Raw genomic sequence first — 15,330 nt, 5'->3', positions numbered from 1 at the left:
TCACAGGTCCCATTATACCAACTGGAAGATTTTTGCAAGCATAAATATAAATCTGAATCTGGTAAACTGCAAGGGCACAGTACAAAAATGATGTAAGTTAGATAGTGTACCATACAGTACATTATCTATATCTAAATATACCTTGCTTATGATTACAAAGGAAATGCATAGTGGTTTTGTACATATTTACTTTTTTATATATTAAGGTTAGGATTAAAAAAATATATAAAATTATATATTGCATGTGAATATTACATATTCTTATACCCAAGCCAGCAGCTAAAACTTTATACTAAACTTCTAGATAATCACCTGAATGACCGCAACATACAGGGATATACAATGTAATACTGACATATAATCACACACATAGGTTGGACTTGATGGACTTGTGTCTTTTTTCAACCTCACCTACTATGTAACTATGTAACTTTTTCCTGTTTTTTTTTTTTATCTGCTCTTGAAAAAGCCAGTTGTTTTCAGAGCTTAATAGCTCAAACTGTCATTTACACAGGCTAGCAGAGTCAGAGCAGTCACCCTTCCCTTCTTTACTTCTCCCTTTGTTCCAATTAAGCTGGCTATACATTATACAAGTTTCTTATTTAGTTTCAGTTCAGTTTAGATTTACATTCAACTATGTAGTGCAAGGGTCTGCCTGATTGCATGCAAATTAAGAGTGTTTAAGTTTGACCTCAAATTATATGGTTTTGGTAAATTTAAAGGAACAATTGTACAAAACAAATTGTATAATGTATGGCCAGCCTTTCAGTATAATGAGAGGCATCATCCAAAAAAAGGAGATAAACTATTGCTGTGCTTTCTCCACCCATAGCATTGTTCACACTTTACTTCTTCCCCCTCTTGTCTAAATCCTAACCTCAGATATAAGGATGGGCCGAACGGACCCCTGTTTGGTTCACACCAGAACTTTTGATAAGGAGGATGAGGAAGGTTTAGTAAGCCAGTCCACCACCTCCTCTGCATGCTGTGGCTGGATAGCACAGGCAACATCACTAAACAGAGGAAATTATGCCCTGCCTGAGGACTGACTACACGTCTACCTTTGCCTGTGGACACATTTGTTGTTGGCCCCCTTACAGTGCCAAGGGAACGTCTGCCTCTCCTTGTTGTCCTCCCAGACTGTTTGCTCGCAGAGGAATTGTGGGAGGGACTATATAGGAATCTGCGGACTAGGCCCATGCTCTCTTGCTTCCTGGATCTCACTGTGTGAGCACCACTCCACCGCTCTGTGAGAGGATTGCGGCCTAGCACGCAATCCCCAGTCCACCGCTCCAGCCCCAGAGAGTCCAGCCATCAGCTGCTGGCAGAAGGACGCCCTGCAGCAGTGCTCAATACCACGGAACCAGATCGCAGAGTCCACAGATGGATCCCTGTCTCGGTCCACCTGAAAGAGGAAGAATCGTTTGTTGGTCTCACTGGGTGACTCGAAGGTCTATCGGGATTGGTGAGGGGGCTTCAGGCCCACAGATTCCATTGTTTACCAAGTACTGCATTTTCAACACAGAACAACTGCAACATTCTCTTGGATTACACATAGTATTGCTATTAACTGGGAGTTATTATCTTGCATTGTTCATCATCCCTATGCTGCAGCCAGGAACCTCTGTTCTATGAGCTCCAACATTGCCGGTGAAGACAGTGCAAGTCCTTGTTAGGACAGTGTTGTTAGTACTCTTAAAGGGGACACTTAACTGGTCACTATAGTATACTGTCTCTCATTAGGATAAAGGTATTATAAGTCAGTCCAGGGGTTCCCTTTAAAGTGGACACTTTCCTTGCATTCATTGATAGCTTCTCAATATTCTTTATGGTGATTGTGTGTATTGCTGAATTCATGTGTCACTATAAATTGCTATTTTTACAAGTGTTATTTCAACCTAGTCTTCAACCATTCAGGATTTGGCTGAATAATTCTAGTCTTTACCTCTCATCTTAAAGAAGAAGCATTGTGTCTGTGTATCATTTAAAGGTATACATAATATGTCTGAACCTAGAGTGTCAGAGGGACTGGAGAGTTCACAGGGTCAAGTTGGCGTAAGAGAACCTGCATTATCAAGCAACCACCAAGGGGGCAGTGCTACAGTTGGTATCAGTGGGAAGAATAATGCCCCATCATTGGTGTCAGTGAAAGGAATAGTGCCCCATTGTTGGTAATAATAGAAGAAATAGTGCCCCATCATTGATATCAATGGGAGGAATAGTGTGCCATAGTTGGTGTCAGTGAGGACTAGTGCCCCATTGTCAGTGGCAGTGGCAGGAACTATGCTGCACTGTTGCTGACTGTGGGGGGAATATTGCCCTAAGAGCTGGAAAAAAGCAAGCAAAGGACCGCAGTTTGGAGACCACTGATCTAGTTCATCTCCCAAGCGAACCATTAACCACCTCACTGCAACATCAGAATGTATTGTTTTATAGAACCTGTTTGTAGGAGTGCTGCCTACCAGGGGAGTGGAGGATTGGGTAACTGCTTTTACTGTCCTCTCAAGACTAAACAAGGAGTAAGCCCCTGCAGTGTGGGCACAACTCCACTGCAAAGGAGAAATTGTAGGTTTCCTGAAGTTGGGTTTTCACAACACACTCTTATCTGGTTTTCACAGTCAGAGAACAGTGGAAGTGGAAGAGTCATCATAGCCTTCCAATAACATCACACTCTCTTCTCCAGAGAGAATAAGTTCAGAGCTCGCAACCTTTCCTCATAACTAAGATCCTCCAGACCCTTTATTAGCTTTGTTGCCCTTCTTTGTACTCGCTCCATTTCCAGTACATCCCTCCTGAGGACTGGTGCCCAGAACTGGACAGCATACTCCAGGTGCGGCCGGACCAGAGTCTTGTAGAGCGGGAGAATTATCGTTTTATCTCTGGAGTTGATCCCCCTTTTAATGCATGCCAATATTCTGTTTGCTTTATTAGCAGCAGCTTGGCATTGCATGCCATTGCTGAGCCTATCATCTACTAGGACCCCCAGGTCCTTTTCCATCCTAGATTCCCCCAGAGGTTCTCCCCCCAGTGTATAGATTGCATTCATATTTTTGCCACCCAAATGCATTATTTTACATTTTTCTACATTGAACCTCATTTGCCATGTAGTCGCTCACCCCATTAATTTGTTCAGGTCTTTTTGCAAGATTTCCACATCCTGCGGACAAGTTATTGCCCTGCTTAGCTTAGTATCGTCTGCAAACACAGAGATTGAACTGTTTATCCCATCCTCCAGATCGTTTATGAACAAATTAAATAGGATTGGTCCCAGCACAGAACCCTGGGGAACCCCACTACCCACCCCTGACCATTCTGAGTACTCCCCATTTATCACCACCCTCTGAACACGCCCTTGTAGCCAGTTTTCAATCCATGTACTTACCCTATGGTCCATGCCAACGCACCTTATTTTGTACAGTAAACGTTTATGGGGAACTGTGTCAAATGCTTTTGCAAAATCCAGATACACCACGTCTACAGGCCTTCCTTTATCTAGATGGCAACTCACCTCCTCATAGAAGGTTAATAGATTGGTTTGGAAAGAACGATTCTTCATGAATCCATGCTGATTACTGCTAATGATATCATTCTTATTACTAAAATCTTGTATATAGTCCCTTATCATCCCCTCCAAGAGTTTACATACTATTGATGTTAGGCTAACTGGTCTGTAATTCCCAGGGATGTTTTTTGGGCCCTTTTTAAATATTGGTGCTACATTGGCTTTTCTCCAATCAGCTGGTACCATTCCAGTCAATAGACTGTCTGTAAAAATTAGGAACAACGGTCTGGCAATCACCTGACTGAGTTCCCTAAGTACCCTCGGATGCAAGCCATCTGGTCCCGGTGATTTATTAATGTTAAGTTTCTCAAGTCTAATTTTAATTCCGTCCTCTGTTAACCATGTAGGTGCTTCCTGTGTTGTGTCATGAGGATAAACACTGGAGTTTTGGTTACTGAAGCCCCCCGATTCACTCGTGAATACTGAGGAGAAGAATAAATTCAATACCTTTGCCATCTCCCCATCCTTTGTAACCAGATGTCCTTCCTCATTCTTTATGGGGCCAATATGGTCTGTCCTCCCTTTTTTACTGTTTACATACTTAAAGAATTTCTTGGGATTTTTTTTGCTCTCCTCCGCTATGTGTCTTTCATGTTCTATCTTAGCCGTCCTAATTGCACCCTTACATTTCTTATTGCATTCTTTATAAAGTCTGAATGCTGAGGATGATCCCTCAACCTTGCATTTTTTGAAGGCCTTCTCCTTTGCTTTTATATGCATTTTTACATTGGAGTTAAGCCATCCAGGATTTTTGTTCGCTCTTTTAAATTTATTACCCAATGGGATACATTGGCTAATGCCCTTATTTAATATGCTCTTAAAGCAAACCCATCTCTCCTCCGTATTCTTCGTTCCTAATATTTTATCCCAATTTATGCCTTTTAGCAAGGTTTGTAGTTTAGGGAAGTTGGCTCTTTTGAAATTCAGTGTTTTTGTGTTCCCTTCATGTTTCCTATTTGTGTGATTTATACTGAAACTAATTGACCTGTGATCGCTGTTACCTAAATTGCCCCATATTTCCACATCCGTGATCAGGTCTGTATTGTTGGTAATCAGTATATCCAGTAATGTTTTATTTCTAGTTGGTGCGTCTACCATCTGACCCATAAAATTGTCCTGCAAGACATTAAGGAACTGGCGAGCCTTAAATGAATGCGCGGTTCCCTCCGCCCAGTCTATGTCTGGATAATTAAAATCCCCCATTATGATAACACTTCCCATCCTTGCTGCTAATCCAATTTGTGATAGGAGATCCGTCTCCACTTCCTCCCTCAGGTTAGGGGGCCTATAGCATACTCCCAGTATTATTTTCCCCTTAGCTTCATCCCTTTGGAGCTCTACCCATAAGGATTCCACCTCCTCCCTAGCTCCCTCAGTGATGTCATCTCTCACATTCACTTGTACATTATTCTTGATATATAGGCATACCCCTCCCCCTTTTTTACCCTCTCTATCCTTGCGGTATAGGGTATACCCTTGAATGTTTGCCAGCCAATCATGAGAGCTGTTGAACCAGGTCTCTGAAATTCCCACAAAATCCAAATCCTCCTTGTACAACAGTATCTCTAGTTCACCCATCTTGTCCGCCATGCTCCTGGCATTGGTGAACATGCCACATAGTTTAGACCGGTCGCATATTGTCCTCGTATTGGGTGTTTCAAGATTGCAACTAGGACTTGCTACTATACTCACCTTGTGTTTTTGTGCTTTGGTTAACCTACCACTAATGCCCCCAATACTACCCTCTGGAATATCTTCCGCGCTGGCTATCACTGTCTCTGGACCCTCCCCCCCATCGCCTAGTTTAAAAACCCCTCTAACTTTTTGGCCATCTTCATTCCCAGCAGATCCGCACCCTCCTCATTTAGGTGCAGTCCGTCCCTTCTATAGTACCGGTTACCGACTGAGAAGTCGGCCCAGTCCTCCAGGAACCCAAACCCCTCCTTACTACACCAGCTCTTCAGCCACTTGTTTACTTCCCTAATCTCCCTCTGCCTTTCTGGTGTGGCTCGATGTACCGGAAGTATTCCTGAGAACACTACCTTGGAGGTCCTTTTCCTCAATTTAGCACCTAAGTCCCTAAAATCGTTCTTTAGGACACTCCATCTGCCTCTGACTTTGTCATTGGTGCCAACGTGCACTATGACAGCCGGGTCTTTCCCAGCCCCTCCCAGTAATCTGTCCACAAGATCCGTGATGTGCCGAACCCGAGCGCCCGGCAGACAACATACTGTTCGGCGCTTCAGGTCTTGGTTACAGATTGCCCTCTCTGTCCTAAGAATTGAGTCCCCTACCACCAGAATCTGTCTTTCCTTTCCCTTTGCTGCCCCCCCACTCTCACTGGAGGAGTTCTTCCCCTGGCAGCTAGGAGAGTCCCTCATCTCCAGCAGTGCTGGTCCCTGACTGGTTTCACCAATGTCACTCAATGGAGCGTACTTATTGGGATGCTCCAGTCCTGGATCGGCCTCTCTGGCACTTCCCCCTCTACCCCTCCTGACTGTCCTGGGATATGACATTCATATCCCAGGAGGCACTGGGGGCATTGACATCATCCGAATAATGAAGGATGGGGAGTGGGCCAAAACTAATTCTTAATAAAAAAAAGTAAACAAATAAACATAAAAACCACAATATATGTCCCGGGGGGGGGGGGGGGGGGGAGCCAAGTACATTTAAAGGGTGAAGATCCACTTTAATATTCTGGTTTAAATAAAATATAGCTGGTGGAATTTGACACTACCTACAGTTTTATGGCAGTATGGCACTTTAAAATGGCTTGTGCCAGATTCAAAAATCCCTACCACTTTTTTTTTGTTGCTTTTAGAGTTGCGGGCTTGTTTGTGGCTCTTTTTGCGACCCCAGTGACTCATAGGCTTGTGGTTGGCTCTCCCTGGTGGTCATTTAAGGATGTGTCTCATGCTATTATGTGGTTTCTGATCATGGCTATTCTGACAAAACATTGTACTATATTGTACCAGGTAACACTCACCCCCTGCATATGAGACAACTGTATTTACAGTTGTGCTCATAAGTTTACATACCCGGGCAGAATTTATGATTTCTTTGCCATTTTTCTGAGAATATGAATAACAAAAAACTTTTCTTTCACTCATGGTCAGTGTTTGGCTGAAGCCATTTATTATCAATCAACTGTGTTTACTCTTTTTAAATCATAATGACAACAGAAAATACCCAAATGACATTGATCAAAAGTTTACATACCCCAGTTCTTAATACCGTGTCTTACCCCCTTTAACATCAATGACAGTTTGAAGCCTTTTGTGGTATTTGTGGATGAGACTCTTTATCTTCTCATATGGTAAAGCTGCCCATTCCTCTTGGCAAAAAGCCTCCAGTTCCTGCAAATTCTTGGGCTGTCTTGCATGAACTGCAAGTTTGAGATCTCCCCAGAGTGGCTCAATGATATTGAGGTCAGGAGACTGAGATGGCCACACCAGAACCTTCACTTTATTCTACTGTAGCCAATGACAGGTCAACTTGGCCTTGTGTTTTGTTCTCTGTCATGTTGGAATGTCCAAGTACGTCCCATGCGCAGCTTCCTGGCTGATGAATGCAAATGTTCCTCCAGTATATTTTGATAACATACCACATTCATCTTGCCAACAATTTTGACCAAATTTCCTGTGCCTTTGCAGCTCACACATCCTCAAAACGTCAGCGATCCACCTCCGTGTTTCACAGTAGGAATGGTCATAGGCCTTCTTGACTCCTCTACAAATGTAGAGTTTATGGTTGTGGCCAAAAAGCTAAATTTTGGTCTCATCACTCCAAATGACTTTGTGGCAGAAGTTTTGAGGCTTGTCTCTGTGCTGTTTGGCATATTGTAAGCAGGATACTTTGTGGCATTTGCTTAGTAATGACTTTCTTCTCGCGACTCGACCATGCAGCCCATCTTTCTTCAAGTGCCTCCTTATTGTGCCTCTTGAAACAGCCACACCACATGTTTTCAGAGTCCGGTATTTCACCTAAAGTTATTTGTGGGTTTTTCTTTGCATCCCGAACAATTCTACCTGACAGTGGTTTGGTTTCAACAGAACCCCTCATTTTCCACTTCTTGATTAGAGTTTGAACCAGAGTTGCCACCTATCTGGGATTCACCCGGACAGTTCAGGTTTGGAATCATGTGTCCGGGTTTCAGACTGCCTGAAACCCGGACACATTATTCAGACTGTACTATGGCTTCCCAGCAGGGTTTCCGGCTGCAGTTGCCTAAGCTGAGAGTGTCTGTTACACGCTCTTTCATGCCGCCCAAAGCCAGCACTAACAACCCTCCTCCAAACACACACACAGACAGGAGAGGAGAGAGGGCTCGATCTGCACCTCTTCCTCCCGCCCCTATCCCTCTGTGTTTGCTCACACTCCAATCCCGAGGGCTATGCCTCAGAAAAGGAAAGTGGGGGCCAGAAATTTGAAGTCCAGCAGCCTCAGATACATCTGGATGAGAGGTGCTGACTGCCAAGGGGTGAGTGAGCTCACCATCCATCCCTGCCTGTGACTGAAGTCTCCCCCCTTCTCTCTCCTGCCTCTGAGCGAGTACACTAAGGAAAATCAGGGTTCTCAGAGCACCTGTTACATCAGAGTTCCCTTTTACACCAGAGGCCACAGTGTTCCCCCTTACATCAGAGTCCTCTCCGTACATCAGGGTTCTCAGTGTTCCCCCTTAAATCAGGGTTCCCGGAGCACCCCTATGTTAGAGTCACCAGAGTTCTCCCTTACATTAGAGTCTGCAGAGTCCCCCCTTACAGTGAAAGGGAACTCTACGAGTTCAGATGTAAAAGGGCAACTCTGTGGAAATGTTTTTTATTAGCAAAATATATGTATAAAAAAATTGCTGTGCACCGCTAAAGTGTTTGGGTTTGACTTGAAGAAAAGGTGGCAACCCTAGTTTGAACACTGCTGATTAGCATTCTCAATTCCTTGGATATCTTTTTATATCCCTTTCCTGTTTTATACAGTTCAGCTACCTTTTCCTGAAGATCCTTTGACAATTCTTTTGCTTTCCCCATGACTCAGAATCCAGAAACGTCAGTGCAGCACTGGATGAAAGATGCAAGGGTCTGTCAGGAGTCCAGAAACTCATTGACCTTTTATACACACACATTAATTACAAGCAAACAGATCCCAGGTGAGGATGGTTACCTTTAACCACTTCAGCCCTGGAAGATTTTTCCCCCTTGCTGACCAGAGCATTTTTTGTGATTTGGCACTGCGTCGCTTTAACTGACAATTGCGCGGTCGTGCGACGTGGCTCCCAAACAAGATTGACGTCCTTTTTTTCCCACAAATAGAGCTTTCTTTTGGTGGTATTTGATCACCTCTGCAATTTTTATTTTTTGCGCTATAAACAAAATAAGAGCGACAATTTTGAAAAAAAGCATTATTTTTTACATTTTGCTATAATAAATATCCCCCAAAAATATATAATAAAACATTTTTTTTCCTCAGTTTAGGCCAATCGTATTTTTCTACATATTTTTGGTAAAAAAAAAAATCGCAATAAGCGTTTATTGATTGGTTTGCGCAAAAGTTATAGTGTTTACTAAATAGGGGATAGTTTTATGGCATTTTTATTAATAATTTTTTTTGTTACTAGTAATGGCGGCAATCAGCGATTTTTATTGTGACTGCGACGTTATGGCGGACATGTCGGACATTTTTTACACATTTTTGGGACCATTGTCATTTATACAGTGATCAATGCGATTAAAAATGCACTGATTACTGTGTAAATGACACCGGCAGTGAAGGGGTTAACCACTAGGGGGCGGGGAGGGGTTAAGTGTGTCCTAGGGGAGTGATTACTAACTGTAGGGGGGATGGGCTAGCTGTGTCATTACTCTGATCACAGCTCCCGATGACAGGGAGCTGTGATCAGTGACACTTGTCACTAGGCAGAACGGGGAGATGCTGTTTACATCAGCATCTCCCCGTTTGTCCTCTCCGTGAGGCGATCGTGGGTATCCCCGCGGCGATCGAGTCCGCGGGACCCGCGACCCGACTCACGGAGCTCCTGACCGGCGCGCACGCAATGGCAGGGCGGGGAATTCAAATGGACGTACCTGTAAGTCCATTTGCCCAGCCGTGCCATTCGGCCGACGTACATCAGCGTGCGCCGGTCGGGAACCAGTTAATAGCCATTCAAACCCCTTTGTGTCAACTTGTGTGCATGTTATCAGGTCAAAATCACCAGGGTATGTAAACTTTTGATCAGGGTCATTTGGGTAGTTTCTGCTGTCATTATGATTTAAAAAGAGTAAACACAGTTGATTGATAATACATGGCTTCAGTCAAACACTAACCATGAGTGAAAGAAAAGTTTTTGTGTTATCATTCATATTCTCTGAAAAAATGGCCAAGAAATCAAATTCTGCCAGGGTATGTAAACTTATGAGCACAACTGTTTCTATTAAAGAGTATAGTTCCTTTTTGTGGCTTTACTATACCCCTGAAGAAGAGTAGAGGAATACTGTCCTCGAAAGGCATTGGATATCTATAGTTTGGAGACTATCTCAAGTTGTGACCCACAACTGGTGTGAACATTCTATATCCAACAATAAATAAGAATAGCCTTTGTACTTTTTGTACTTTAATGTTTTTATCTTGAATATTTTGTGAATAATAAAGCTTTGCTATTTTTATGCTACATGATACTACAGTATATGTGTAATATATTGCTGTATATAACTCTTGCTGATAAAGTCCCAACTACGAGGGTTCTCTTCTATTACTGCCTGTTTCGGTAACATTATCAAGAGATGCGGCAGATGCAGGTAGTTTTTTTATAAAGAAGCACTATTAATGCACCGAATTCAAAACAGATGACCTCCAGTTTGTAGATAATAAAACTGGAGGTAATTAAGGTTTACTTTAACTTGGTGTACAGAGACAGGAAGGGTGCCTGTCCCTGTACACAGTGTACCAGAGCGGTATATTTACCACTGCTACGCTCTTCTTGTCACTGGTTGTTAGGGAGGCTGTTGGCTGTGAAGACTACACTAGCTCCCCACCAGGTCTGCTCTCGCCTTGTAACTGACAACAGGCAGTAAGTGGATAGCCAATATCAGGCTGTATGTTGGCTAAGAATCCACCCACTGCCAGCTGTCAATCACAGGGGCAGCTGACCTGATGGAGAACTAGTGTTTGTAAATCCCCATCGGGGTCCGTTCCCCCCACAAAAAAAATCTCCCTGCTGCTGCACTGTCTGAGAGGTGCAAAACCTGGGAGAATGCTCAGTTGCAATGAGGAAGGAGTGGTGTCAGTGCATCTCCACACTTGGGGCATGCTCCAGATTCATATACCTGTCTACAGCAGTAGACAACTGTATATCTGAATTCAACAGTTCTTAAAACAGCGATTGAGTAAATAGTCTGAACCAGACAGAGCTCCCTCTACAGGCTGATCTACAAATCTCTTTATTTAATACAATACAAAAAGATGGAAAAAAAACCTTTTTTAAAAAGTAAAAATCATATCAACAATCACTGTAAGGTAACAGTGGAACTGTGAAAATTAAAATGTGTGTTAATTTAAAATGCATTTATTTTGAAAAATGAAATAACATGCACATAATCTCTGTCTTTACCTAGTAAAACAATATGGAACTTACCAGTAATAGGTTTAGCACATGCAGTGCACTTTTTGCCATACAGATTACCAAAGCAATCTAAACAGTATGGATCCTCATCATTCGCCGTGAACTCCTGTCCCACCAGCTTCTTCTTACAGTTTGTACATAGAAAGCATTCACTGTGCCATGGCTGATCTTGGAAAGATATTCCTGATGTGATGATTGCCTGTTTTTAAAATGTAAGGTACATGTCAGTGCTTTGCTACTATTTTAGATGATCAAATAATAAATATAAACATACATAAAGCAGAACTTCAGCTAAAAGTAACAAGATAAAAATGAATGGCTCGCTGAAAGATACAAATGAAAAGCCTTCTAAAAGATGAAATAGCAAAAACATTTTGCTTTTTCTTCAACATGCAGTTCCAACCCCGATATGTCCCTCGCAGTACTTTTTTTCTGCCACTAGATGTGCTCAGTCTGAAGAAAAGCATCATTTAACCCACTTCCTCTGAACCCAGGTCATCCTAAACTCACTCCCAGGCTGTAACTGTACAGTGAATGGAGAAGCTGCACAGTGATGAGCTCATCTCCCTGTCATTATGTTCTCTCCCTCTCTCTCTTTCTGCTCTCTTCTTTTATCAGCATGCTTCTTGTCAGCACAAACTGGCTCCTTGTACTCCTTCTTGCTCTCACACTCCAGCCCTGTTATACAGGTACTTCCATTGCTTGTTTTTAAAAAATACATTAAAATGGCGTATTAAGGATTACAGAGCTGTGTTCAGTTATGTTGTTTATATCTGTCTGACAGTCATCTTTAACTACTTCCCCTCCCGTACCTGTACACTGCCTATGGACCAGAGCATTTTTTACAATTCTACTATGGACCTGTTTATTCAACAATATCTTTGTCATTACCTAAGATGTAATACAAATAGTGGGGTTTTATATATATTTATATTATATATATTTTATAAATATATATATAAATGTAAAGTCAAAAGGTAAAGTCAAAGCTCTTTTGGCTATACTTCTCCTGTGGGTCACAGGAGTGCAGTTCGTTATGCGCTCCCATGACCCGTTTTCAGCTGACAGTGGGCTAAGGCCCACTGTTGGCAGATATCACAAAGAGGGTCAAGGCTCTGAATAGAACCCATATGGTTGGGATCCGTGCAGAAACCTGGACCAGCAGCTGGCTCAGCCATCCACCTAGGTGAGTATATATACACTGAACAAAATTATAAATGCAACACTTTTGTGTTTGCCCCTATTTATCATGAGCTGAACTTAAAGAGCTACAAGTTTTTCTACGTACACAAAAGGCCTATTTCTCTCAAAAAATTTTCACAAATCTGTCTAAATCTGTGTTATGGGGCGTACACACGGTCGGACTTTTCAGCTACAAAAGTCCGACAGCCTGTCCGACAGACTTTCGACGGACTTTCGACGGACTTGCGGCGGACTTTCTAACGAACAGACTTGCCTACACACGATCACACAAAAGTCCGTCGAATTCTTACGTGATGACGTACACCGGACTAAAATAAGGAAGTTGATAGCCAGTAGCCAATAGCTGCCCTAGCGTGGGTTTTTGTCCGTCAGACTAGCATACAGACGAGCGGATTTTTCGACCGGACTCGAGTCCGTCGGAAAGATTTGAAGCATGTTTCAAATCTAAAGTCCGTCGGATTTGAGGCTGAAAAAGTCCGTTGAAAGTCCGGAGAAGCCCACACACGATCGGATTACCAGCCAGCTTTAGTCCGTCAGCGTCCGTTGGACTTTTGTAGACGAAAAGTCCGACCGTGTGTACGCGGCATTAGTGAGCAATTCACCTTTGCCAAGATAATCCATCCACCTCAAAAGTGTGGCATATCAACATGATTATTGCTCATAAAAAAATTAAAAAAAAAGCCAAAGGGAATTTAAAAAGACACATTCACTAAAATTAGAAGAGAAGCGGTTTAACCTTAAACTGCGTAGAGGGTTAATTACGGTAAGAGGATGTGGAATTCTCTTCCACAGGCAGTGGTTTCAGCAGGGAGCATAGATATTTAAAAAAAAATATTACCTGAGCGACCATAACATACAGGGATATACAATGTAATACTGACATAAAAACACACAGGTTGGACTTGATGGACTTGTGTCTTTTTTCGACCTCACCAACTATCTCACAAAAGTGAGTACACACCTCACATTTTTGTAAATATTTTATTATATCTTTTCATGTGACAACACTGAAGAAATTACACTTTGCTACAATGTAAATTAGTGAGTGTACAGCTATTAATGTCTAAACCGCTGGCAACAAAAGTGAGTACACCCCTAAGTGAAAATGTCCAAATTGGGCCCAATTAGCCATTTTCCCTCCCCCGTGTCAAGTGACTCGTTAGTATTATAATGTCTCAGGTGTGAATGGGGAACAGGTGTGTTAAATTTGGTGTTATTGCTTTCACTCCCTCATACTGGTCACTGGAAGTTCAACATGGCACCTCAAGGCAAAGAACTCTCTGAGGATCTGAAAAAAAATATTGCCAAGACTCTGAAACTGAGCTGCAGCATGGCGGCCAAGACCATACAGCGGTTTAACAGGACAGGTTCCATTCAGAACAGGCCTCACCATGGTCGACCAAAGAAGTTGAGTGCAGGTTGTCTTTGGGAAATAGACCTATGAGTGCTGCCAGCACTGAGGTTGAAGAGGTGGGGGGTCAGCCTGTCAGTGCTCAGACCATACGCCGCACACTGCATCAAACTGGTCTGCATGGTTTTTGTCCCAGAAGGAAGCCTCTTCTAAAGATGATGCATAAGAAAGCCCTCAAACAGTTTGTTGAAGATAAGCAGACTAAGGACATGGATTACTGGAACTGTGTCCTGTGGTCTGATGAGACACACCTCCAAAATGACCACCGCCTTGCTAAAGAAGCTGATGGTACAGGTGATGGACGGGCCAAGCATGTCTCCAGACCTAAACCTATTGAGCTTCTGTGGGGCATCCTCAAACGGAAGGTGGAGGAGCGCAAACTCTCTAACATCCACCAGCTCCGTGATGTTATGAAGGAGTGGAAGAGGACTCCAGTGGCAACCTGTGAAGCTCTGGTGAACTCCATGCCCAAGGCATTAGTTTTAGGGTTAAGGCAGAGCTGGAAAATAATGGTGGTCACATAAAATATTGACACTTTGGGCCCAATTTGGACAATTTCACTTAGGGGTGTACTCACTTTTGTTTCCAGTGGTTTAGACATTAATGACTGTGTGTTGAGTTATTTTGAGGGGACAGCAAATTTACACTGTTATACAAGCTGTACACTCACTACTTTACATGGTAGCAAAGTGTCATTTCTTCAGTGTTGTCACATGAAAAGATATAATAAAATATTTACAAAAATGTGAGGGGTGTACTCACTTTTGTGAGATACTGTTTATCTTTCATATAACAATGTACAATCATGATCTACAATCCAGGATCAAACAATAAACTGATATCCATCTTCTTAGTTACCATATTCCCTCCCAGATCCGTCTTAACCCAATTCTCACATGCAACTTGACAGGTATCCTCAGAATTGAAAAGAAACATCGTATTGACCACTGGCCACAAAATCCCGGAGAACGAATATATCACCGTCCTGTAAATTCAGCAACCTCTGTAACAACCACAGCAATCGCCTTCAGACCCACTTCACACTGGTATTCAGGCTTTACCTGTATTCTCATAGAATTTCACAAACGAATCGAACCCCGTAACATGGCAACGTCCTTTATTGATTCCACCTTTATTTGACCTCTTGTTTATCCAGGAGTCCTCCTAGAAGGCGGGCCCCTAGAATACCCCCCAACCCAAAGCCTAGGCATACATGACACCCGCTCTTGAGTCAGGAGGCCGAGACGCCATCTTTGTAAGAAAAGTGCAGGCCTGCTCTTAGACCAAACACCCACCACAAAAGCAGGCCTTTAAATAACCTAGCTAAGCTTGCTCACCCACCCAGCAAAGAACACACCCACCAGTGTAATTGTTTCTGTCTCTTGAGTGCGCACACCTGTTCATTAGGAATACACACTCTTTAAGACCCCTCTCACACTGGAGCGTTTTGCAGGCACTATAGCATTAAAAATAGCGCCTGCAAACCACCCTAAAACAGCTGCTCCATTCACTCCAGTGTGAAAGCCTGAGGGCTTTCAC

At 42.9% G+C, this 15,330-nt stretch overlaps 1 protein-coding gene across 3 annotated transcripts in view; it reads right to left on the bottom strand.

The window, feature by feature from the left end:
• The window catches only part of FHL5 (four and a half LIM domains 5), a 105,879-nt gene that overhangs the window by 2,392 nt on the left and 88,157 nt on the right, over positions 1-15,330 (bottom strand). For all 3 annotated transcript variants that reach the window (XM_073626968.1, XM_073626965.1, XM_073626967.1), the window contains exon 5: positions 11,190-11,376. In XM_073626968.1, the coding sequence (XP_073483069.1) occupies positions 11,190-11,376 (187 nt within the window). The remainder of the gene's footprint in view (positions 1-11,189; positions 11,377-15,330) is intronic.

This window comes from Aquarana catesbeiana, linkage group LG04, assembly GCF_042186555.1.
Source record: "Aquarana catesbeiana isolate 2022-GZ linkage group LG04, ASM4218655v1, whole genome shotgun sequence".
Classification (NCBI taxonomy): domain Eukaryota; kingdom Metazoa; phylum Chordata; class Amphibia; order Anura; family Ranidae; genus Aquarana; species Aquarana catesbeiana.
Note: the sequence above shows the minus strand (reverse complement) of the source record. Positions and strands in the feature narration are given on the sequence as shown.